At 38.3% G+C, this 26789-nt stretch overlaps 1 protein-coding gene and 1 pseudogene across 3 annotated transcripts in view; one reads left to right on the top strand and one right to left on the bottom strand.

Annotated features, from left to right (window-relative positions):
• NT5C2 (5'-nucleotidase, cytosolic II) overlaps positions 1-26789 on the top strand; it is a 103477-nt gene that overhangs the window by 9501 nt on the left and 67187 nt on the right. For 2 of the 3 annotated variants that reach the window (XM_037159370.2, XM_053668478.1), the window contains exon 2: positions 9422-9541. In XM_037159370.2, the coding sequence (XP_037015265.1) occupies positions 9441-9541 (101 nt within the window). In that variant the 5' untranslated portion in view covers positions 9422-9440. Of the gene's footprint in view, positions 1-1705; positions 1881-9421; positions 9542-26789 lie in introns of those variants that run through there. The other variant, XM_053668479.1, reaches the window with a different exon arrangement.
• On the bottom strand, positions 24554-25083 carry LOC119052738 (actin-related protein 2/3 complex subunit 3-like; annotated as a pseudogene).

Genomic DNA, 26789 nt, shown 5'->3' with positions numbered 1-26789 from the left:
TGCAGATGGAGGACACAGCCTTCACTGTTCTTCTTCCATAAAGTAAGCTATTTTAATGTGTGTAATATGCAATTAAAGTTGTATTTATGAGGACTAAAATAAATGTTAGGTTGGTGAGAAGTTTGAAGAAACCATTCAGCTTCTCCTTTCCATTCAAGTTTCAGAGCAGTGTTCAGTGTTCTTAGAATGAATGGTTGATTATAGAACTTACAAGTACCAGGCTTTATATTTGAAACACAAAATGAATTCTGATGAAGTTTAGTAAAACACTGAGCGTTCATATTTACTTACTGTTGTCATTATTATCTACACGGACACACTGACTTGAAAAAGGAATATTTGGAAGGACCTCCCCATCACCAGAAGGATTGAGAAAATCAGATCAGTGGTCTTCCAGGGCAAAGAAAACATGAGGTTCCTATTTTTAGCTCATTCTTTAAAAATTTCTGTATGTTTGTTTAGTAATGTGCATACTATATTGGATGAACATGCTCAGAAGTTTTCCCAACTGGATGTTACTGAAGAAAGTTTGTCTAAACCACAGTGTCACGATTATGCCATAATATATTCTGTTGGAGCTGTAGAGCAGGGGATAGTTCACAATGCTAATTAAACATATTTGGGTCGCTAAAAAAAAGAAAAACAAAAATTAATATTTGAATCAAACTGCCATGTGTATTAAACACTGCCAAATATACCTTTGCCACAAGTGAATTACTGACGTGACCAGAAACAGACATTTATAATGAATGGCTTTGCTAACCAGGCTGCAAGGTGCTAACCGGAGTTGCCCCACAGTTTCAGTTAACTCTGCTTCCTGTTTGCAGCAGTTGCCTGTAGCTGTTGGGGCAGCTGGTTTCCCTTTCTTTGAAGAGGAGGGTGATGTTACTGGTGAAGGGAATTGCAATATTTTTAAAGTGTGAGACTACAAAATTTTAAAGGCTTAAGAGTTCACTTCAGTTGATACTTTTGTATTTTTCATGCTGGATGCTTTATATTGTCATAGAATTAACTAACTATACCATTATTGTTTGAAAGGAATTAAAATGTTAGAGCTGTTTTTTATTACTTGCTGCTGTGCCTTATTGAAAAAACTACCCCTTAAACTGGACACTGTAAGCAGGTGACTGTAAATCAGTTGCCTCTCATATGCACCCCAACTGGGAACTGAACCCGTAACCTAGGCATGTACTCTGATTGGGAATTGAACCTGTGACCTTCCAGTTTACAGGAGATACTCCAACCAACTGAACCATACTGGCCAGGGCAATTTTTGTCATCATTTTTTTCATTCTTGTTTGTGAGTATGTGTGAATCCCTTAATTTATGTTGTAATTACACATGATTTTCCTACTTTTGGCTTTTAACTTTTGTACTAGTTTTGGTTCTAAACTAGTTGTATATCTTTTGTTTTTGTTATATGTTTGCCTGTATCTGTGAGAATTTTTTTCTTTACTATATTTTCTTATTCATAGTATTGATTTTGCCCTGGTTAATGTGGCTCAGTGGACTGGGCACTGGCCTGTGAATTGAAAGGTCACAGGTTCAATTCCCAGTCAGGGCACATCCCTGGGTTGCAGCCCAGGTCCCCAGTCGGGGATGTGTGAGAGGCAGCCAATTGATGTTTCTCTCATAGTATTGATTTTTTTCTTTTTCTTAAGGAATTTTCTTTAACATTTTTGGTAATACTGGTTTGGTGACGATCACCTCCTTCAGCTTCTTGTCTGGGAAGCTCTTGGTCTCTAAATGACAGCCTTGCTGTGTAGAGTGATCTCCATCGATCGCAAGTCCTCGCTTTGCATCACTTTCGTGCCAGGCCTTTCAGGCCTGTGATGTTTCTGTTGAGAAATTAGCAACAGTTTATGGGAGCTTCCTTGCAGGTAAATGGTTTTTTCTTGCTGCTTTTAAGATTCTCTCTTTTGTTTTTAACCTTTGGCATTTAAATGATGTGTCTTGGTGTGGCCTGTTTGGGTTCTTCTCATTTGGGACTGCATTTTCTGAACTCGTGTGTCCTTTGCTAGGTTGGGGAAGTTTTCAGCCATTGTTTTTTCAAATAGGTATTTAATTCCTTGCTGTCTGTCTTCTGGTTCCTCTTGTTATGCTTCATGTTGTCCCAGAGGTCCTTTAAACTATCCTCATTTTTTAAATTCTTTTTTTCTTTTTGCTGTTACAATTGAGTGTTGTTCTTTGCTAATCTGCTTGAGTTTATCTAATGTATTCATTATTTCAGTTATTGTATTCTTCATTTCTGAATAGTTCTTCTTATTTTTTATCTCCTTTTTTATGTATCTTACTGAGATAATCTGTTCTTCCTGTAACTTCATTGAGCTGCCTTAGGACCTGTTTTTGAACTCTGCATCTGGTAGATTGTTTGTCTCTATTATGTTTAGTTGTTTTAGGAGATTTGTCTTGTTCTTTTATTTGGGACATATTTCTTTGTCTCATTTTGGCTGCCTCCCTCTGTTTGTTTCTGTGTATTGGGTAATTTGCTGTGTCTCCCAGTCTTGGCAGAGTGACCTTAATGTAGCAGGTGTCCTGTGGGGCTCAGTGGTGCCGTCTTCCTGTTGGTCTAACCTGGGTGCTCCAGAGGTGTCTGTGTGGGTGGTGTTTACCCACCTGTTGTAGTTGAGTCTTGATTGCTGTTCACCCATCAGTGAGTGGGATTGACCCTTGGGCCAACTGGCTGTAAAAACTGACCTTGACAGCAGCAGAGAAGCTACTGTGGGGTGCTGACCTCACGGAGTGGGATTTGATTAAGCAGTGCTCTGGTGTCTACCAAGTCCACCCTTTGGGTGTATTTGGTGTGCTAATTTGATGGGTCTCTGTGTGGCCTGAAGTTGGCCACCAGGTGTTGTGGTTCTGGGGCCTCTTGGGAGGGGCTGTGGTTCAGGTCAGGATCAGCCACTGCCTGTGTCTTGCTCAGGGGCACCTGGTTGTAGTTGCAAAGTGAGCTATGGCTGGTAGATGCCTGTGGCTTGGAGGACCCTTGGAGTGGTTATGCTTTGAACTGAGGCTGGCTGCCACTAGTGCAGGGCTTGGGGTTACTTGGCCAAGAAACACAGGGCACACAGAGACCGACCGCTGCTTGTCTGCAGTTTGCGGGCATTGGACAGATTCTAGTCTGCAGTGCAGGCCCAGGCTGGTTGCTTGTGTGGATTAGCTTCTCAGAGGTTCAGGCTGGGCGTGTGAATTGGATGGGCTTGGTTGGGACTCTGAATCACCAGGGTGGGGAGAGAGCCTTATTAGCCAGGTTAATGGAGACTCAGATTTGGTGCCCACTTAGGCCTTCAGGCTTTGTGCGGGAGGGCTCAACAAAGGAACAGTGGCACTTGCTGGCACTTTGTTCTGGGAGAGCTAGTGGTCCCTCCAGCCTGTGCCCTGAAAGCAAACAATTTAGCTCCTCTTCGTATGTCTCTGGCATTTTTTGAGCTGCTGTTCCTACTTGGAGCTTAGCGTGAGTGCTTGTGAATCTGTGCTCTTGCCTTCTAACATGACACCTGTGTCTGCAGCAGCCCTCCATTTCACCGGGACTGAGTCCCTGCTGATTTTGACATACAGCTATTGTGGGAACCCCTCTCCCTGTATGGGGCTGGGACCTGCAAAGTAAGGTACTCCTTCCGGTTCATCCCCTGCACGTGGTTGTAGAACCAGTCCATTTGCATCTCAAGCCCCCCTACCAGTCTTGAGGTGGCTCCTTCTTTATATCCTTAGTTATAGGAGTTCTGTTCAGCGAGGCTGGTGGTTCTCAACGGTGGTGGGTCTCTAATTTTGTGTCATTTTGACGTGGTTGTGGGAGGGGGCAGGCATAGCGTTTACCTTCTTTGCCATCTTGACTGGAAGTCCCTGACTATTTGCTGCTTTAGTAAGAATTTACCTTCCCTGTAATTTTTTTAAAGGTTTTATTTATTTATTTTTGGATAGGGGAAGAGAGGGAAAGAAACACCAATGTGTGGTTGCCTCTCACACGCCCTGGACCAGGGACCTGGCCCACAACCCAGGCATGTGCCCAGGCTGGGAATCAAACCAGCGACCTTTTGGTTCACAGGCCAGCGTTCAGTCCACTGAGCCACACCAGCTGGGACGCCTATAATTTTTTTAAAACAAAATTTACTTGGGTAACATTGATTAATAATATTATGCAAATTCAGGTGTATAACTTTTTAATATGACATCTGTATACTCTATTGTGTGTCTAGCTGCTTTTTAATGTTTTCTCTTTATCACTGTTTTTAAGGAGTTTGATTTTGATGTGTGTTGGCAGAAAGCCCAAAAAGTCTAAATTCAGGATCAATTACAAGGAACTGACACATAACCTTATTCAAATTCATAGGAGCAGCTTAAGGCATTTTGCTGTGTATAATGTGCACCCACATTTTTGGCCCAAACTTTCAGGGAAAAAATACTTTGTTTTAATTTTTTTAATTCAATTTTTTATTTATATTCAGATACTTGTTTTTTAGTATTATAAAGGAACTTTAGTATCTGTTTTTGAACAATATGGTACAAGAAATTTTATGTAACAAATAATTACAGGACACAAGAGCAGATACAAGGTATTTGAGGTACTACCCATGTATAATGCAAAAATTTGGGCAAAAAAGTACACATTATACACAGCAAACTACAGTACATACACAGGCAGAGCAGCTGCCTGTTCCCATTGGTGGCTGGCTGGGGAGAAATCCACTCCCTTCTCAGGACCAAAACCGTGTGGTGGGTAGTCGTGGTAGGCCACCATGCACAGCAATGCATTTCTGAGTTAACAGATAACATCAGGCACTTATCACACTCTGTACATTCATTAACCTCCTTCCTGGGGCGCATGACATTTGGGCGCCATTCCTGCTTTCTGGGTAGTCAGCCAGGCCTGAGGCTACAGAGTTAAACAGTCACAGAGGTTAAACGGAGTCCAGCATTTCTCCAGCACCTTTACTGCTGGAGCCATATTGCATCTGCCTACCCTGCAATGTGCCCTCGTGTAATTTTCTTGATTCTTGTGCTTGGAGTTCGCTGTTTCCTTGGATCTGTGGGTATATAGTCTTCATTAAATTTAGTTATTTTTTACCCACTATTTCTTTAAATTTTTTTGTCTTCTCTTCCTTTGCGGCCTTCAGTTACATGTATATTGAGCTGCTTGAAACCATTGCATAGCTCACTGATGCTGTTAATTTCTTTTAGTCTTTTTTTCTGTTTTAGTTCGGATAGTTTCTATTGCTATGCTTTCAAGTTCACTAATCTTCAGTGTCTAATCTGCCCTTCATCCTATCTAGAGTATTTTTCTTTTCAGATATTGTGCTTGTCATTTCTAGATATTTGTTTTGAGTCTCTTTTATTTTTCTGTTATGTACTTAACATTTTCGGCCTTTGTATTATTTGAATTATATGTTATTCAATTATAATAACTTTGAGTATTAATTCTGTCACTTGTTCACTTATGGGTTTCTCCTCATTGTGGATTATATTTTCTGTTTCTTTGAATGCTGCTGATTTTATAAATTTTATTTCTTGGGTGCTGGATATTTATATGTTTATGTGACTCTTCTCAAACTATTTTTTGTCGTGGTAAGTTACTTGGAAGTAGTTTGGTCCTTTCAGGTCTTTTAACCTTTGGCAGGCAGGACGGGAACAGTGTTAGTCTGGATGGTTTGCCCAACTGTGGTTTCAGAACCATTCCAACCACTTTATCTAATGCTGTGTCAATAGTTTCTGGGTGATGGGAACAGGAACTGTCCCCAGCTTGTGTGAGCTTCAGATATTGTTCCCTTTACATCTTTGGGCTGGTTCTCTTTCAGGACTTAGGTGGTTTTTTTCACCACGTGTGCTAATGAATATGCAGATAGGATAAGAGGGTTTACCCTTTGCAGATCTCCTAATTTTATTTATTTTTAAAGACTTTATTTATTCTTAGAGAGGAGGGAGGGGGGAGAAAAAGAGGGGAAGAAGAGAGGGAGAAAGACATTGATCTGTGAGAGAAACATCAACCGATTGCCTTTTACACCCCCCCAACTGGGGACCAGACCAGCCCACAACCCGGCATGTACCCTGACCAGTTGAATCAGCGACCTTTCAGTTCATAGGCCAATACTCAATCCACTGAGCCACACCAGCCAGGGTAGATCTGCTAATTTTTAAATACAAAAAGGGAGAGGTAGACTTCTGTGATACTGTTTAAGATTTTTGAAAATTTGAATGTGCCTAAGGTCTTAACACTAAATAAGTTTTATTTTCTTTGCTTTATTTTATTTACTATAATGGCTGTAGAAATTAGGTTAGAATCTTTCTTTAATGGCGTGACTATTCTGGGATCTCATAATTTATCATAGAATACAAATTTCACTTCTGAGTCTTATTTAAACTTATATAAGGTAATAGTCCTGGTCCACTCTCCCACCCCTACCAAAAAATGAAAAAAAAACAAACAAAAAAAAAACAAAAAACCATTGACGTTTAATTGTAACACTCTACTTTTAAAAATTCTCCTTTTTTGGTTGACAGAATAGTCTGGATTTGCTACATGAATTTTTTTTAATAAAAAAAACTTCAGTATGTTTAGATTAAATTATAATAATCTAGCAAGTAACTTCTCAAGTTAATTTTACACTTGAATAAGATTTTATCTGAGCTCTTTTGTAAGTACCAGTGCTTTTATTCTGTAAACACTGTTTGGAAATCTTGATTACTTAATATTACAGACCAAGTATATGAGCATATCCAGTAGAATTGAAAACTGGCATTCAAGCAAATACATTGTTAAATTCATGCTCATAGTAAAGCTATTTATAATAGCCAAAAAGGTAGAAATTGTCCAAATGTCCATCAACAGAAGAATGGATAAACAAATTATGGTATATAAATACAGAGGAATATTATTTAGCCATAAAAAAGAAGTGGCCCTGGCTGGTGTAGATCAGTGGATTGAGAGCAGGCCTGCAAACCATAGGGTGGCTGGTTCAATTCCCAGTCAGGGCACATGCCTGGGTTGTGGGCCAGGTCCCCAGTAGGGGGTATGCAAGACACAACCACACAGTGATGTTTCTCTTCCTCTCTCCTTCCTTTCCCCTCTCTATGAAAACAAAAATAAATAAAAATTTTTTTAAAAGGATGAAGTGTCTGAGACATAGTACAACATGGATAGAACTTGAAAATACTATGCAAAGTGAAAGAAGGTTGATACAAAAGGTTACATATTGTATGGCTCTATTTATGTGAAATTTCCAGAATAGATAAATCCATAGAGGCAGAATCCAGAGTGGTGGTTGCCAGGGGCTGAGGGTTAGGAGAAATTAGAAGAAACTTCTTAATGGGCAAGGGGTTTTAGTTTGTAGTGATGGAAGTATCTTGGAACTCGACAGAGGTAATGGTTGCCTAACATACTAAATGCAATTGACTTACTTTAAAATAATTAATTTTCTTATGAGAATGTTGCCTCAATAAATTATTTTAAAAGCTACGAGGATGGTTTATTTAAAAATTGACTTAATGTCATAAATGGTTAGCATTTTAAAAATTGGAAATAAATTAAGTTGCAGATGTTTTCACATACATTGGTATTTTAACTTTTGTCAGTTACAGGTACCATTCAATATTCTATTAGTTTCAGGTATATTGCATAATAGCTAGACATTTATATAACTTAACAAAATGATCCCCCTGGATAAGCCTGTATCCACCTGGCAACGTATGTAGTTATTACAATATTATTGATTACATTCCTTATATTGTACTTCACATCCTCATGACTATTTCATAACTGCCAGTTTATACTGCTTAATCCCTTCCTGGTTTTATTCCAGACCCTCAACCTTCCTTCTGTCTGGTAACTTGGTATTTATGTGTGTGTTTGTTTATTTGTTTATTTTAGCAAAAACAAAAATGTATGTTTTATTATCAAAGACAATGAATTAAATCGGAAAATATAGATAAATACAAAAGAAGTTATAAAGCATAATAATATTTTTCTAGAAATGGAAAAATGTCTCTTGAGTAGTTTTAGGTGTGTTTTAGTAATAGTGTCTAATAATAAACAGTCAATTTTATATGTTCTATTTAGCTGTATTAAATGATTTTTAAGTTTAAAAGAGAAGATAATTCTGATCATTTTTGTTGGTGCTTAAAAACAAAGATATAGTGGAAAAGAAAAATAAATGAGACATAAAATGATTTGCAAAACATAGTAGCTTATGAATGTAGATTCCAGTTGTAGTGATGGTGCCACATTCTCGCAGTGCACAAACACCCCAGGCCCTAGTAAATCTGTTTGTTTTAACAAACATTTGTGCTTTAATGAAATGTTATAAATTTTTATCTTTAAAAGGATATTTTCCATTCTTTTAAAAAATATATATTTATTTTTAGAGAGAGGGAAAGGGAGGGAGAAAGAGAGCAAGAGAAACATCAGTGTGCAAGATCTACATCAGTTGGTTGTCCCTCATCAATTGGTTGTCTCTTGTACACCCCCAACCAGGGACTTAGCCTGTAACCCAGGCATCTGCCTTGACTGGGAATCAAACCTGTGACTTTTCGGTTCTCTGAGTCCACTGAGTACACTGAGGCTCTGAGTCCACTGAGCCACACCATCCAGGGCAAGGATATTTTTCATGTCTTATTTAAAACTATTTACAGATGAAAATCTTAAAAATAGAAACAGCCCTGGCTGGTGTATCTCAGTGAATTGACTGCGGGCCTGTGAAGCAAAGGGTCACCGGTTCAATTCCCAGACAGGGCACATGGCTAGGTTGCAGGCTGAGAAACCACATGCTGATGTTTCTCTCCCATTCTTTCTCCTTCCCTTCTCCTCTCTCTAAAAATAAATAGATAAAATATTTTTTAAAAATAGAAACAAAACCTAGAACAGAGCCTAGTGATAAAGTATTTAAGGTAGACACTTAGCTGCTCACCTTGTTTTAGATGTTCACTAATGAGATGAAATGTTTTAGTTTATTTCTTCTGGTCTTTTATACCAGCTGAAAAAGTAATTTTTATATAAAAATATAAAAGTATGATAAAATTAGAAATCAACACAATTCATTACTGTTGATTGAGCTTGGTATGTTTATCAGGATTTTAAAATTGTTTATACATTTTTGAAACATGTAAACTGAAAATTACGTATTTTCATAAACCTGTGGTCTCAGTTCCTTTTCTAGAATTTAGGATTAAAGTTAGTTATGCTTTATTATTTTGAAGTGATACATATGATCTTTCTATATAGAAATCACTATGTAAAACAATTTTCTAAATTTACATAGTTTAGATTTGTCAATATATATTTTTAGTATATTTACCATATTCAGTATATTTAAATGGATAATATATTAGGCATTTGCAAGTTATAGTTTTTCTAATTAAAAAATATCAGTTATTAGCATATAGGTGCCAGTGTTAAGCTTACTAAACTATAATACTGATTTTTCTTTTCTAGAATTCAGCATACAATTAAAATGACAACCTCCTGGAGTGACCGGTTACAGAATGCAGCAGATATGCCTGCCAACATGGATAAACAGGCCTTGAAAAAGTATCGGCGAGAAGCCTATCATCGGTAAGTATTTTGTGTTCAAAACAATTATATAAAGTGAGCACATATTATTGTCATATTTTTTAGAGAAATACTGGTTAGGTTAGGCTTTTTAAAAAAAGATTTGCTTTATTTATTCTAAGAGAAGGGGGGGAAGGGAGAGAGAAAGAGAGGAAGAGAAACATTAATGTGTGGTTGCCTCTCACACATTCCCCACTGAGGACCTGGCCTGCAACCCAGGCACGTGCCCGTACTGGGAATCAAACCAGCGACCCTTTGGTTCACAGGCTGGTGATCAGTCCACTGAGCCACATGAGCCAGGGCTTACTATTGTCATTTTACAGATGATGAAATCAGTGTACAGAGAAATTAGGTAATTTAGTTTATGTAGAAAGTTTATTTTTCAAACCTAGTCCAGAGTCTACCAGGGGTGTCCAACCCATGGGTCAAATGCAGCCCAGGATGGCTATGAATGTGGCCCAACGCAAAATTGTAAATCTACTTAAAACCCTTTTTTGCTCATCAGTTTTCATTAGTGTTTGTGTATTTAATGTGTGGCCCAAGGCAACTCTTCTTCTTCAGTGTGGCCCAGAGATGCCAAAAGATTAGACACTCCTTGTAGACTTTTAACCACCAGCACACCATACTGCTGCTGCTGCCTTTCTGTATAAATTTCTCACTGCTGCTTGTTAATAAAAGTCTTTTTTTAATTAATTAATTTATTTTTAAAATTATTTTTCAACTGTAGTATTCTTTCTTTTACTCCCTTCCCAGCCCACCCCCTATGCCCCCCACCTCCCTCCCCTTTCCACGTCCCTTGGTTGTTGTCCATGTGTCCTTTATGCTAGTTCCTGTAAATGCTTCCCCTTTTCCCCCTGAATAATAAAAGTCTTTAATAGCAGAAAGTCTTCAGCTGCTAGAAAATTGTACCTTAATATGAATAAAATTCTTAATTGATGTAGACCATAAACTGATTATAATTTTTTAATTGATTCTTAAAATTGTGTTTGCTAGCTACTGTGTGTTAAATTGAACGTGGGTAACTCTGAGTATTAGTGATGTTTTCTTATATTAACACTTTTAAAATTTCCTCAAATTATTTTTTCTTTAAATGTTTATTTAAAGAAAAATTAATTTATTTGATTTATTTGCCACTTTTAGTAGATTCAATTAAATTGCTGCCTCTCCCTAAATCTTAAGTAGCTTAGATACTTGGAAGTGGGTACTGTATTTGGGAGTTATTTGTTTTTAGATAGAAGTTACAAGTTTATACTTTCTGTGAACTTAAAGAGTAGAAAGATCTGAGTCCTACTAGAACTATCTTTGCTTCCTCTTTTAAGGAAACCAGGAATAAGTAGAAAATGCTTGGTGTATTGGTAGTGCAGAAATGCTGTATGAGCCCTGGCTGGTGTAGCTCAGTGGATTGAGTGAGGGCCTGCGAATCAAAGCATCGTGGTTCGATTCCCAGTCAGGGCACATGCCTGGGTTACAGGCCAGTTCCCATCAGGGCACACATGAGAGGCAACCATACATTGATGTTTCTCTCCCTCTCTCCATCCCTTCCCCTCTAAAGATAAATAAATAAAATCTTTTAAAAAATGCTGTATGAGAACTCTAGGCAGTCTGCAACAATTCGTAATTACGTACCTGTTTTGGGGCTAGATGCAGGGGCGTCCAGCCTTCTGGTATCTCTGGGCCACGCTGAAAGAAGAGCTATCTTGGGCTACACATTAAATACATTGCAACACGTGGTCACAAAAAAGAAAAAATCTCATAATGTTTGCAGGTTGTACACCTCTGGGAGGAAAGAGGAAATACCGCTTTTAAAATCTTGTTGGAAAGATGTCTAAAGTATTAGTTTATACAGGTAACTTAAAATAATTCTGACCAAAAAATAATTCTGATTCCATTCTTCTGTGTGTACAAAGCTAGGTCAGAATTAGGTAACACGTTAGTATTTCAGAAGAACTAATATTTTGGAGAGAATAGTTACTTGATACTGAATGATTTTGAAAGTTAATTATTGTATTAATAGTTAGCTTTTGAAGTAGACCGGTGGTGACATTTGCCTGACGGTAGGTAGGTCACTCACTATGTAGCTTTTTAAAATTTTTATTTACTAAAACGTTAAAGTTTACATCATAAAAATTAATGTAATATTAGGACAAGTATTGTAAGTACTACTTGTACTTCATAATAATCTTTTTTATTTTATTTTATTTTATTTTATTTTTAAATTGATTATGCTGTTACAGTTGTTCTATTCCCCCCTTCATTCCCCTCCACCCTGCCCCCCCATCCCCACCATTACCCCCCTTTAGTTTATGTCCATGTGTCTCAAGTCCTTTAGGTTCTATATTTCCCATGTTATTCTTGCCCCCCCCATCTATTTTCTATCTACTGTCTATGCTACTTATTTTCTGTACCTTCTCCCTCCTTCTCCTCCTCCCACTCCCCTGTTGCTAACCCTCCTTGAGATCTTCATTTCTATGTTTCCACTCCTGATCTAGCTGTTCTTTTAGTTTGCTTTCGTTTTAGGTGTGGTTGTTAATAACTGTGAGTTTGTTGTCCTTTCACTGTTCATGTTTCTTTAACTTCTTTTTCTTAGATAAGTCCCTTTAACATTTCATATAATAAGGGCTTGGTGATGATGAACTCCTTGAATTTGATCTTATCTGAGAAGCACCTTATCTGTCCTTCCATTCTAAATGAAAGTTTTGCTGGATAGAGCAATCTTGGTTGTAGGTCTTTGGATTTCATGACTTGGAATATTTCTTTCCAGCCCCTTCTTGCCTGTAAGGTCTCTTTTGAGAAATCTGCTGACAGTCTGATGGGGACTCCTTTGTAGGTGATTGTCCCCTTAGCTCTTGCTGCTTCTAGGATTCTCTCCTTCATTTTAATTTTGGCTAATGTAATTATGATATGCCTTGGTGTGTTTCTTCTTGAGTCCAACTTTTTTGGTACTCTCTGAGCTTCTTGGATTTCTTGGAAGTCTATTTCCTTTGCCAGATTGGGGAAATTTTCTTTTATTATTTGTTCAAATAAGTTTTCCACTGGTGGCTGTGTCTTTCCCCCCTTCTGGTACCCCTATAATTCGGATATTGGAGCGTTTAAAGATGTCCTGGAGGTTCCTAAGACTCTCCTCATTTCTTTGAATTCTTGCTCCTTGACTCTTTTCTGTTTGGCCATTATTTGCTTTCTTCTGGTCCACTCCATTGATTTGAGTCCCAGTTTCCTTTTCATCGCTATGGGTTTCCTGTGGAATTCCATTCATTTCCATTAGTTTCACCTTCATATATTTGTCTAATTTGTGGCTATAATCAACCAGATCTGTGAGGATCCTGATGACCAGTGTTTTAAACTGTGCGTGTGAAAGTTTTGCTATTTCTTTGTCGCTTAGATTTATCTCTGGGGCTTTGAGGTCTTCCTGCGACATTTTTGGTCTGCTCTGGCCCTTTAAATGTGAGAAGCGGCGCCTTGGACTCCCAGGTCGCTGGGTTGTGACGCTCTATGTGGGGGTGTGGTCAGAGCGGGGAAATGGCGGCGCCCTCTACTGCCACTTGCCACGGGGACCGCCGGGGCCCGGTCCAACCACCCACTCCCTCGCCTGTCCGCTCGCCCGCAAATAGGCGACCGCAGTCAACACGCAGCACCGCCTCCCCACTGTCTCCTCTGCAGTTGCTCAACTGGTGGGTTGCTTGGTCGCTCACTAGGTCCAATCCTGCGTTTGGAACCCGTGCGTCTGGATTCTCGCGTCTGGATTCCGCGCCCGGGTCTGACCCAGTCCTCCTGTGCAACCCCTCACGAGTCGCCGGTTTCGCTCCTTACCGGTCGGGCTGAAGAATTTGTTGTTAACGGACTTCCGAAAAGTTCAATTTTCCATGTTCTGGTTGTGTTTTCTGATGCTAATATTTAGTTGTCCCTAAACTTGGTTGTGTGAGAAGGCACGGCAAATCCACCTTAAACCTCCATCTTGGCGGAAGTCCCGTACTTCATAATAATCTTTGAAAATTTATGTCAAGAGATAGTTCAAGATGAAAAATAAAAACCAACTTTCAGAAGTAAAAAGCTTTATAATCAAATCAGTTAATTTGTGGTATATAAAAATTTTTATCACTTTTCTGGATAACTTTCCTGTCAGCCTGGGTCACATTCCTGTGTTGATGCAGATGGTGAACTCTGAACTTCCCAAAATGTGCTAATTTTTGCAGTCTTGAATTTAAAACATGTGTACTGTCCCCCCCCCCCAAATTTCAAATAATCTTTTCTGCTTTTTTTTTTTTTTTTTTCACTTTTTATGTTCATTGGGAATGCTCATAACTTCTACATTCTTGATTTGGTGTGGTTAAAGGGGTTTTATGTTTTCTCACCATTCAAAACAATTTCAAGTATTTGCGGAATGGGTTGAACAACAGCTTCATGCAGTGGAAGTCATCTTTTTTCATCAGCTTTGTCCACCGAATATTTATATTTCACATACCCCTGGAGCTGAAGAATGTGACCTAAATTAAACACACAGGCTGACAACAAATCTCTGTCTTGACAAGGTGGAGGCTGCAGTCCTGCCCACCATTGGCAGTGTACTCATTCACCTTGTTTTATGGCTCCCAGTTTTCTGTTTTGATCACTTATCGGTGCAAATCTACCAAAGAAAGGAAAATAAGCCATGTTTGTATTAGTGGTATACTTCAGGAAACCAAAAGATTTAATTTACATTGAATTTTTATACATAATTTTAATAATCAAGATTTGGGAAATGCACACAACTGATTTTATCGGCTATAAAAATGTAAATGTGTAAGGTCAAACACAGAGTGTATTTATGATACAGTGGATGTAGGAACATTTGTGAGGTGACAAAATACAAGATTATAACTCTGTCTCTGAAATTAGTTCTAGGCAGTGTAAAAGAAGTTGGAGTCGGTCAGAAGAGCTGGGTTCCAGTTTTGTGATTTGTGATCCTGGGGAGGCCATTTTGCCTCTCTGAGTGGTTCTTCATCTGTAAACAGATGGGATTGAGTGGTTCTTCATCTGTAAACAGATGGGATTAAATAAGAAGATCTCGAAGGTTTCTTCCAACTTTTTAAAAACTCTGTGCTCAATAAATGTTTCTTGCTTTGAACTTAATAATTGCTTACTTGGGAGCTTATGATCCGCAACTGCATGTTAGAGTTTTTAAATTTTTCTATTTATTGATTTTAGAGAGAGGAAAGGAGACAGGAAGAAAGAGGTTTGTTCCACTTAGTTATGCATTCATTCGTTAGTTCTTATATGTGCCCTGACTGGGGAGTGAACCTGCAGCCTTGGCATATCAGGATGGTGCTCTAACCCATAGGTGGCAGACACAAGGCCCATGGGCCAAATCTGGCCCTCCACCTTGTTTTTTCCAGCGGGCACCTTGTTTCTACCAGGTGGCAGCGCCAAGCTCCTTGCCCCTAGTTAAGGAGTAGTTACATTTATACAGCCCTAAAGTTACATTTGGCCCTTCGAGGGCAGCCTCAAGGCTAATATGGCCCCCCCCAGTGAAAGTGAGTTCGACACCCCTGCTCTAACCAACTGAGCTGCGTGGCCAGGGCAATGTTAGAGTCTTTAGTCAACTGATCTGCAAGCATTTACTGAACTAACTCCTAGTAGTTACTGACTCAGGTCATGATTTCAGTCCTCGTGACAGTTCTGTAGTGTGTGTTTATTCAAAGGAAATAGGGATTTTCATAACAAATTAATCTATCAAATAGAAATGTCTCCTGGCTATGTAGCATTTCTAGATTTTTAGGCTGATGCTATTCCTTAAACCCTGAAAAGGTAAAAACATTTCAGGTTCCCATCAAAGTGAAGACTCAAAAATCAGTCAGTGTTACTAATGATTCTGTGCAGTGTGTGAGACATGCTGCTAGATATGCATGGGAATTAAAGTGTGAGATAGAGTGTTTACATGTATCCATGTGAATGAAACATGTAACATGCATTTGGAAGAGATATGGATGGAGGTGTTTTATACTTGCTGTGTAATTATTTGCTTTGTCTTTTTGCTATAAAGTATACATTTGGTTACGATGTAACATCAGTGGAAACAAGGGCTAGAATTATGTGACGAAGAGAGGTCACGTGGTAAACATCAAGTGTCCTCATTGTATTTAATGTCATAGCCTGAGTGTATACTTCTGATTCATTTGGGATGATATTTCCTGGAAGATTTTAGACCGGCTCAGTGCTCAACATTCTTCATATAGTAGTAAAATCTGAAATAATATAAGTAGAAAAAGCATCTTCATAGGTTTGAATTTTCAGATCACTGAAAACTTTTTTTATTGTAGTGAAGTATACATAACATAAAATTTACCATCTTCACCATTTTTAAGTGATTGATGATATTAAGTACATTCACATTGTGCATCCCTGTAACTTTTTTTATCTTGTAAAATTGGATCTTTATACTTATTAAACAATAATTCCCCATTCTCTTTGCCCTCCAGCCCCTGGCAGTCAACCACCACTATACTTTGTCTTTATGATTTTGACTATTCAAAGGACTTCATATAAGTGGAATCATACAGTATTTGTCTTTTTGTGACTGGCTTGTTTCACTGATCATACTGTTCTCAAGTTTCATTCATTGTAGCATATTTCAAAATTTTCTTTTAATATAAAAAATTGGTTTTGAACTCTTACAGGTATTTCCTTCATTAATTAAAACTTTTAAATAGAAACCATTTAGAAGACATTTATTTTAGCTTCCTAGTTAAGTCAGTTTATAGAGTATTCTGTTTCTAGGGCTTTTTATTAAACGCATTAATTGGAGATGGTAATTTATCATTGGCTCATTTAGGTAGACTATTGTGAACATTTATGATAAACTGTATATTGTATGCAATGCCTTAGAATTCACTTTCAGAAGAAGATAAATATTTTTAGTTAAGTAAATATCTAACTTCTAGCTTTTTTCTTGCTTAATGTTAGTCTCCTAAATTTCAATATAGAAATGTTGGTCATGTGTCATTATTGAGAAAGCAGCCTTCAAAAATGTATGAGTGTTCTTCCACTTCCTTATTATGGTTGTTGAGTCTTCTTGGCTGGTTAATCATCAGGCCACGCCCTTCATTGAAATATGTTTTGCTAAATGGTCAAGAGATAGGCTGAGCTGCTCAGGTGTTACAGTGGCTCGAGTCAAGGATCGTAGACCTCCTAGACCGTTCCTTGTTTAGCACCTGGATTCTAATCGTGATCAATGTAGATCGGAATCTGTATCTACCAAATCCAGGAATGGAACAGTTTTACGTCTCATCTGCTTTGCACATTCGCTGTGCCCATGATGCTGAAGTCAGGTATTTGGTTTTATCTTTTAAAGTTTTGATGATTACAGTATAGAAGAATTTTTACAAGTGAGTTGGCTCTTTCTTTGTGAAAGCAGTTTATGAATTTAGAAGTAGGGGGTTTTAAATCATGTTGAACTGAAAGTCCATAGTAATTAGGCTTGTGAATTTTTGATTTATTAGTCTTTTGCCTTATTTTAAAAGAAATTGCAGTCATTTTCTATTTATAGTTTTTTGTATATCTGAAATCATTTTTAATTGAAGTTTAGGTCTCCAAAGCCATACCATCTTTACTTAAACCTGTTGAACAGTAGTTTCTTCTCTAGTAAAAAGAAATTTATTGTATATGCTTAAGGAATTGGAAAAGCATTTGAATAAAAATTATTTTATAGAACCTGCAGCTTGGTGCACTAGGAGAATTAGAAATATTGATATTGATGATTTTTTTAAACCTCAAATTAAAAGCGGACATTAGGTTTTATGCAGACAGGGACTGCCGGTTTGATAAATTGTATTTTTCTCTTAGCATATCACATGAATGTGATACCTGCTTACAGCTGTCACATGAATGTCACTCAGCTTTTTAGTTGTATCATTCGTCAGTTTTAATTAACTTGTCTTTTTAGTGTGAATGCAGATATTCAAATGGGCAAGTGGCTAAAATTTCAATAGACATTTTATAAATTCAGACTCACACAGGAAATATAGGTTCTCAGGAGTGCCAAGGAGCCATTTTATCTTTTCTTTTTTCTTTACTTCGCTTCGCTTCGCTTCTCTTCTCTTCGCTTCGCTTCGATTTTATTTATTTTTCCAGAGAGGAGAAGGGAGGGAGGGAAACATGCATCGGTTGCTTCTTGCACAGACACCCCCAGCCGGGGACTTGGCCTGCACACCAGGCGTGTCCTCTGACTGGGCGTCGCACCAGCAGCATTTTAGTTTGCGGGATGATGCCCGACCCACTGAGTCACGCTAGCCCGGGCAGGAGCCATGTTTCTTAGATGATGTACAGATGGCATGTCTCTCCGCAGAATGAGAACAAGGTAGAGTATGAGAACTCCTAAAAATTTTTGGTTAGTATAACATTCTGATGCTTTGGTTAGTGTTTCATATTTCTAGGGCAGCGATTTTCAACCTTTCTCATCTAATGGCACGTGTAAACTAATTACTAAAATTCTGTAGCACACCAAAAAGTATATATTTTTACCAATCTGACAAAAAAATAGGTATAATTTTTATTTAGTCACACCGGATGGCTGTTGTGTTGTTGGTCGTCATCCTTTTCACAATCTGAGGGAAAAGTGGTCGGGCATTGCATATGTCTTAAAAATTCTTGCAGCACACTGTTGAAAATCACTATTCTAGGGAGTGACAGATGAGGATTCAAGGATTAGTAAGATTTTTTTAGGCTGTTTATTTCACCTAAAACATTTCATCTATGGAATACTGTTTAGTAATAAAAAGGAATGAATTATTGATACACACAGCTTAGATATATCTCAAGAAAATTATGCTGAGTTAATAAAGCCAGTCTCAAAAGGTTGTATATTGTGCGATTTCATGTTATAACATTCTTGAAATGACAAAATTAAGAAGATCGAGAATAGAGTTGTGGTTACCAGGGATTAGGGATTGCAGCGACACTACTTCATGGAATACACATTCTCTAAACTTTCAGAGGAAGCTACTGGATTCAGAAACATTCTCAGTTTGTTTCTCCATCACCATTCCCTCTGTGCTTCCAAAAACAGTGTACCTAGAAGTAAAGTGAAAAGGAGGAGCGGTGGTGGTGGTGGTGGTGGTGGTGGTGGTGGCAGCAGCAGCAGCAAGGAAGAGAGAAAATAAAAGGTAACAGACTTTGATTTAATGAAATCCCAAGTAAACAGGCTAAGGAAATCTCTTCACGTTTGGAGAGCATATCTTACCGTCAGGGACTCTTGTGTATGGCTTCTTGTATTCCTTGTAATACCTGAGACACAGATCTACTCATCCATGTTTTGGTGTGTATCAGTGATTTGTTCTTTTTAAGTAATGTGTGGGATTCCATTGTATCAGTATACCACAATTTATTTATCGCTCCTCTGTTGATGAACCTTTGGGCTTTTTATAGTTTTTAGCTATTAAGTATAAAGTTATTACAGACTGAGAAAGTATTTGTAAATCCCACATCTGATAAAGGACTTGTATGTGGAATTTATAAAGGACTTTTAAAATTTAACAATATGAAAACAATGCAATGAAAAAACGGGCAAAAGACTGACTTGTCACCACAGAGGATATATGTGTAGCGTAAAAGCACATGTTCAGCATCATTAGCCATTAGGAAATGCAAATTAAAACCACAATCACTATTGCTATTACTGTGGCTGTAATAAGAAAAATACTGACAATACCAAGTGTTGACAAGGATGTGGAGCAACTGGAACTCTTGTACATTTCTGGTAAAAGGCCAAATAGTGTAGCCACTCTGCAAAACAGTTTGGTAGTTTCTTAAAATGTTACAGACATTTACCATATGACTCAGAAATCTTACTCCTGGATATTTATGGTTGTGCAAGGAACAGTACATGAATAATGTTTATGGTATTTCTATGTAAAATTGCCTCAACTTAGAAACAACCCAAATATCCTTCAGTAGTGAATACATAAACAAGATACAGTACCTCTATACAATGAAATATAGCCCAGGCAAAAGGAACTGTTGATACACACAGCAACGTGGATGTCTTGCAAAGACATAATGCTGAGTTAGAGAAGCCAGTCTCAAAAGGTTACTTGCTGTATGATTCTATTTGTATGACATTCACAAAGACAAAATTATGGTAGTGGAGGACAAATCATTGGTTCCTAGGAGTTCTCAGAGGAGGGGAAATGTGATTGCAAAAGGAGAGAAGGCCCTGGCTGGCATAGCTCAGTGGATTGAGCACGGGCCTGTGAACCAGAGTATCGCAGTTCGATTCCCAGTCAGGGCACATGCCTGGGTTGTGGGCCAGTTCCCAGTAGGGGACTCATAAGAGGCAACCATACATTGATATTTCTCTCCCAATCTTTCTCCTTCCCTTCCCCTCTCTCGAAAAATAAATAAATAAAATATTTAAAAAAAAAAAAAGGAGAGAAGGATAGAGTTTTGGGGGGTGAGAAAACTTTTGATTCCTGATTGTGGTGACAATTAAATGAACGGTAAATGTGTTAAAATCTATAATCATGTATACCCCCAAAATTTAGTTTTACTTTAAAATAAGAATAATAGTGCCATAAACATTGTTGAACATGTCTTTTGGTGGATGTATGTGCTCATTTTTCTTGGTTTCTACCTAAAAGTAGAATTGCTGGGCCATTTTTAGCTTTAATATTGTAGATACTACAAAATGGTTTTCCAAGTGGTTGTTCTGGTTTCCAGTTCTACCTGCAGTGTATGACGGCAGTGCCACCGATATTTTATTGTTACTGTCTTTTGAATTATATGTTTAAAAGTTATTCTGGTGGATATAACAACTTTTAATTCTGGTTTTAATTTGTATTTTTCTGATGAATAACTAGGTCAAACACCTCTTTAGGTATTAACTAGCCATTTATTTTTTTAATTATATTTTCTTTATGCTATTACAGTTGTCCCTAAAATTTCTCCCTTTGTCCCATTCTACCGAGCCCCTCCCCCTGCACTCCCTTGGGCCATCCCCACACTGATGTCCATGTCCATGGGTTCTGCATGTATGTTCTTTGGCTACTGTATTCCCTATGCTGTACTTTAAATTCCCATGACTGTTTTGTAACTAACAATTTGTACTTCTTAATCCCTTCACCATTAAGGGACATCCCCTTGACACTCCCCACAATTTGGCAACCACCAAAATATTCTTTGTATCTATGATTCTGTTTCTATCCTGCTTGTTTATTTTGTTTTTTAGATTCATTGATGATAGATGTATATGTACTGCCATTTTATTGTTCATATTTTTTATCTCCTTAAAGAAGACTCTTTAACATTTCATTTATTACTGGTTTAGTGGTGATGAATTTCTTCAACTTTTTCTTGTCTGAGAAGCTCTTTATCTGTCCTCTGATTCTAAATGATAGCTTTGCTGGGTAGAGTAATCTTGGTTGTAGGTTTTTGCTTTTTATCTCTTTGAATATTTTTTTGCAAATCCCTTCTAACCTGCAAGGGTTAACCTGATTTCTTTTGAGAAATGAGCTGACAGTGTTATGGGTACTCCCCTATAAGTAACTAACTTCTTTTCTCTTGATGCTTTTAAGATTCTCTCTTTCACTTTAACCTTTGACATTTTAATTAGAGTGAGCCTCTTTGCATCCATCTTGTTTGGGACTCTCTGCGCTTCCTGAACTTGCATGTCTGTTTCCTTCACCAAATTAGGGAAGTTTTCTTTCCTTATTTTTTCAAATAGATTTACAATTTCTTGCTCTTTCTCTTCTCCTTCTGGCATCCCTATGATGTGAATGTTGAAATGCCTGAAGTTGCCCCAGAGGTTGCTTTTACTAACCTCATATTCTTTTTGGATTCTTTTTTCTTCTTGTTGTTCTGTGTGGTAGTGTTTTGTTTCTTTATGTTCCAAATCATTTCTTTGATTCTCCCCTTCATCCATTCTACTGTTGTTTCCCTGTAAATTGTTCTTTATCTCAATCAGTGTATCTTTTGTTTCTGACTAGAACTGTTTCATGCTGTTTGAGGTCCTCACTAAATTCTGTGAGCATCCTTATAACCAGTGTTTTGAACTCTGCTTCTGATCAATTAACTACCTCCATTTTGTTTAGTTCTTTTTCTGGAGTTTTGGACTGTCCTTTCATTTGTGCCATGTTTCTTTGCCTCCTCGTTCAGCAGCCTCCCTGTGTTTGTTTTTATGTATTAGGTAGAGCTACTGAGTCTTGATAGAATGGCTCAATGTATTAGGTATCTCATAGGGTGCATGGCATAGCATTTCCTGTTACCTAGACTGGGCACTCAAGATGCTTCCACTGTGTGGGCTGTGCACACCCTCCTCCTGCAGTTGAGCCTTGATTGCTATTGGCATGTCCAAGGTCAGCCACTGCCTGTGTTCTGTCTAGGGTCACACGGCGTTAGCTACAGAGCAATCTGCAGATGACTACTACTTGTGCTGGGCTTGGAGATGCCCGAGAGAGGCCAGGCTGTGAACAAAGGCCTTCTGCTACTAGTGCCAGGCCTTGGGCAACTTAGTAAGAGGTACAGGGCTCACTGAAACCAGATGCTGCTTGTTTGAGAGAATTTAGGAAAATCTGAAGCATGGGTGGGCCTGAAAGTTGGGTGGGCAGGGCCTCAGGGAATCACAAAGGTGGGGAAAACAGTGTGAGCCAGGTCGATGGAGTCTCAGATATGGCACCTGCCTGCTGGCCCTGTGGAGGTAGGGCTCAGCAAAGGAACAGTGGCCCCTGCCAGTACTTCTATCGGGAAGAAAGCTGTCCCCTATTCTTGCCCTGATGCTGGACTATTTGGTTCCTCCTTATATGTCTCTGATACCTTTTAATCTGCTGCCTGGGCACTGGAGCTCAGAGGGAATGAGTCCAAGTAGGTCTGTTTGCTGGGTCTATATAAGAGGAACTGCCTGGGATTCCAGAAGTTTCAATCTTCCACAGTGTTCTGTCTCCACTAGTTGTTAAAGCCAGAAGTTATGGGGACTTACCCTCCTTGCACTGGAACTCTGGGATGGGGGGCCTGGTGTGGGTTTGGAACCTCTCACCCTTGAGCTGCCCCTCCCAAATTTTTTCCGCCACACATGGGTATAGAACCAGCCCATTCAGTGTCTGCTCCTCCTACCAGCCCCAGTGTGGTTTCTTCTTAGAATTCCATAGCTGTAGGTCTTTCATTCAGCTCAATTTCTGATGGTTCTGAATGAAGGTTGTTAATAGTTTAGTTGTAATTTTCATGTGGTTGTGTGAGGAGGCAAGCCATGTTTATCTATGCTGCCATCTTGACTGGAAGTCTTACATTTAGATATTTTCTTCTGTGATTTGCCAATTGGGTTGTCTTTTTAAAAAATTGATTGGTCTTTATATATGTTCTTTTATTTTTAATTTTATTTATCTTTTAAATCCTCATCTGAGGATATGTTTATTGATTTTAGAGAGGGTGGAGAGAGAGAAACATTGGTTGGTTGCCTTCTGTATGTGCCTGGACCAGGCATTGAACCCACAACCTTTTTGGTGTACAGGTGGGTGCTCCAGCCAACTGAGCTACCCAGCAAGGTCTTTTTTAAAAAACGTTTTTATTGCAATAAGCCATTTAATGGTGTTTTGTATATTGACAGAGTTGTATATCTAATTCCAGAACATTTTCATCATCCCCAAAAGAAACCCCAAGCCCATTAGTAGTCACTCTCCATTCTCTTCTCTCCCCAACCCCTGGCAACCACTGATTTTTCTGCCTTTATGGAATTGTCTGTTCTGGACGTTTCATATAAATGGAATCATACAGTGTGTGCTTTTGTATCTGGCTTCTCTCACTTAGCATAATGTTTTCAAGGTTCAGCTATGTTTTCAACCTTATTTCCAATTCTAGTTTATCCCATGAAGGTTCTTTATTCACCCATACCGTGACAAACCTAAAATAATTTCATGATTTGTTTGTAATACTTAGATTCTTTACCCTGCCCTGCCAATAACTAAAGGTATATAAAGTCAAATACTATTGTTTTTATGTGCTTGGTTTAGTTAATTCTTGTTATTTTTCTATACACGTGGTTAGGGTATTCATACACAGTGTAATTACATTCATTTGCTTTCAGTAAAGTGTTTTTTCTTTCCATTCTTACTGACTTAATTGTATTTGTTGTTATTTATCATAATATATAACATTGTGCATAATAATGTTACATAGCATTATTATTATATATACATTAGTAATTTGCTTTCAAAAGTCAAAACCATGCAAAAGGTATATGAGATATGTGACTCTCACTCATATTCCTCCCAAAGATGGCAGATGATAAACTTTGGATTTGTCTTTATTTATCTTGCTTTGTATTCATTGCAAAGCAAGATTCTTGCTTCTGTGCAAGAGGGTCTTGATTCTGTGCTTATTTTTAATTGGTTTTGTAAATTCTCAGTCGTTTTCTTTTATATCTTTTTCCTGGTCTATTCTCTTCTTTCCTTCTGAACTCTAATAAGCATATGTTCAGCTTAGTACTGTGTCATCTCTTCTCTTACTCTTTCTTTTGTATTTTTCATCTTCTTTCTCTCTTTACATTCTAGAAGGTTTTTCCTAACTTACTACCAGTTCACTCATTCCCCTTTTAGTTGGTTTTGACCTGAATCTATACATCACATTTTTAATTTTGGTGTTTTACAATTTTTTAGTTTCAGAATTCCATTTGAAATTTTTTTCAAATATGTGGTCACTTTTTATAGTTTCCAGTCATACACTAAAATTTAATATTTTTAAAATTTTTATGAGGGTTTATTGGAGCCGTGTTGATAATATGCTGGGAAGCAGGATCTCAAATGCCCCAGATATGTAATTTTTTGAAATGTTAGAAATTTCTTTATTATTATTAAGCACTAGCTTAGTACTGCAGACAATTTCAGATCATATCTTTGACAACCCATTCTTCTCATTTGCATCCAAATTCTTGATAGTTTTTCAAGTAAAGGCTTGATTCTTTTTGCTTCGGTATAAAATTTTATGAAATAAAGGCAAATAACCCTGTGTGTCTGTGAAAGGCTGCCCTCAGCTATGGAAACAGTGTCTGCCCAGCTCCCTTTACTGTCCAGATCCTGAAAGACTCTTGTTCATGAAACGTTTCTTTACAAAGCAAGTCCACCACTTGCTGGATTTATTGTTCTGAGTGAGGATCAAAAACTTTCTCATAGTTTCAGTCCAGTCTCTTGCCTTAGCTATTGTAAATAGTCCCTCAGTACCTCATCTTCCTGTTTGCAGGTTTGGCATAACTTGTGTTAAGTGGAGTATCAGGCTCTCCAAGAAGGTAAAGTTAGTAATAACCCAGTGTGTGCGCTTCTTCCTCACTTTGGTTTTTGGAATTGTTCTTTTGGAGCTTCTTTAGACGCTCAGAAATGTAGTTATGTAAATCAAGATCCTGTCAGCGTCATTCCTAGCTTCATACTGAAGAAGACATTGTCCTTGAAGTAACAGATGGCTTCATCTACAACATCTGTATGTTTTGTTTTGTCTCTAGGTGTGGGTCCTTTGAATTGACGTCTCATAGGCAACAGTGCTAGGTTTCCAGTGAGTCTGGTGTCAGGGTCTGTGAGAGAAGGGTGGCAAACTGGCATCTCGGTGGCACTTCTGGTCTGTTGGCTCAGGCGTGTGTGGTAGGCAGATCTAAATATTAATTAATGAGCTTTGGTTTAAGAATCAAAAGACACGAAATACATTTCTGGTTCTATTTTCAGCCACCTCATTTTCAAAGCTTTTAAAAAGAGAATTTTATTGTTACTACATTCATTAGGAAGTTAAACCTTTTCTGAATGTGACTACCATAGCCCCAAGAAGTGGAGAGTAATACAGTCATCAATCCCAAATTTAAATTTTTAAAAAGTGTTTAACATTATTAGGTAAGACGTGAGTAAATTTTTATTGCATAACATTCAGGAATAAGGAAACACATGAAGTTAAATGCGAGAGTTGGTCATTTTCCTTTAGACCTCCCCACTCCTCTTTCTCATAGGGTAAACCCCATCAGTAGGTTGGATATCATCCTTCTCAATCTCTTTTCTGTACATTTAAACATACAGGCATGTATCCATTTTAATGTGAACCTCCTAATCACTTCTACATTTTAATCTTTTTTTTTTCATTTTCATTCTTACTAGTCCAGGCCCTGGTTATCATGCTTCTGAGTTACCATAGTAACCCCCAGTAGGTCTCCCTGCCTGCCATCGTGTCCTTTTCAATTCCATTTTTTAACAATAGTTTATTTGTTTATTTTTAGAGAGAGAGGGGGTAAGGGAGGAGAATGAGAGGGAGAGAAACATCAGTGTGTGGTTGCCTTTCACGTACCCCCGTGGGGGTAACCCAGGCATGTGCCTTGACTGGGAATCAAACCCATGAGCCACCGGTGTGGAAGCTGGTGCTCAGGCCTCTGAGCCACACCAGCCAGGGCTCAAATCCATTTTTAAAATCAGGTTATTGCCCTACTTCAAACCTTCAGTGCCATTACATCCAGCTGCTATAAGATAAATTCTAAGGCCCTAACACAGCATGCAAGCCCTGTGAGACTGATTCTTTCCTTCCTGCTTTCATCTTGAGCAGCTTCCTTCCTCAGATTCTGTATTCCATCAATGCTGAACCTCCTCTAGTTTTATTCCCACATATTGTAATGTCTGTGTGATTTGGCTTTTTAAAAAATTCTCACTCAAAGCTCTGGCTGGTGTAGCTCAGTGGATTGAGCACGGGCCTGTGAACCAGAGGATCACGGTTCGATTCCTAGTCAGGGCACATGCCTGGGTTGCAGGCAGGTTCCCTGCAGGCCAGTTCCCTGCAGGGGGTGCACTAGAGGCAACTGTACATTGATGTTTCTCTCCCTCTCTCCTTCCCCTCTAAAGATAAATAAGTAAAATCTTTTTTTTATTTTAATTTTTTTTATTGATTATGCTGTTACAGTTGTTCTATTCCCCCCTTCATTCCCCTCCACCCTACCCCCCCATCCCCACCGTTATCCCCCCTTTAGTTTATGACCATGTGTCTCAATTCCTTTAGATTCTATATTTCCCATGCTATTCTTGCCCCCCCATCTATTTTCTATCTACTGTCTATGCTACTTATTTTCTGTACCTTCTCCCCCCTTCTCCTCCTCCCACTCCCCTGTTGCTAACCCTCCTTGAGATCTTCACTTCTATGTTTCCACTCCTGATCTAGCTGTCCTTTTAGTTTGCTTTTGTTTTAGGTGTGGTTGTTAATAACTGTGAGTTTGTTGTCCTTTCACTGTTCATGTTTCTTTAACTTCTTTTTCTTAAGATAAGTCCCTTTAACATTTCAT

The sequence above is a fragment of the Artibeus jamaicensis genome, unplaced genomic scaffold (genome assembly GCF_021234435.1).
Source record: "Artibeus jamaicensis isolate MK-2021 breed Jamaican fruit bat unplaced genomic scaffold, CSHL_Jam_final contig_490, whole genome shotgun sequence".
Taxonomy (NCBI): Eukaryota; Metazoa; Chordata; class Mammalia; order Chiroptera; family Phyllostomidae; genus Artibeus; species Artibeus jamaicensis.
This window is presented reverse-complemented; position numbering and strand designations above follow the sequence as displayed.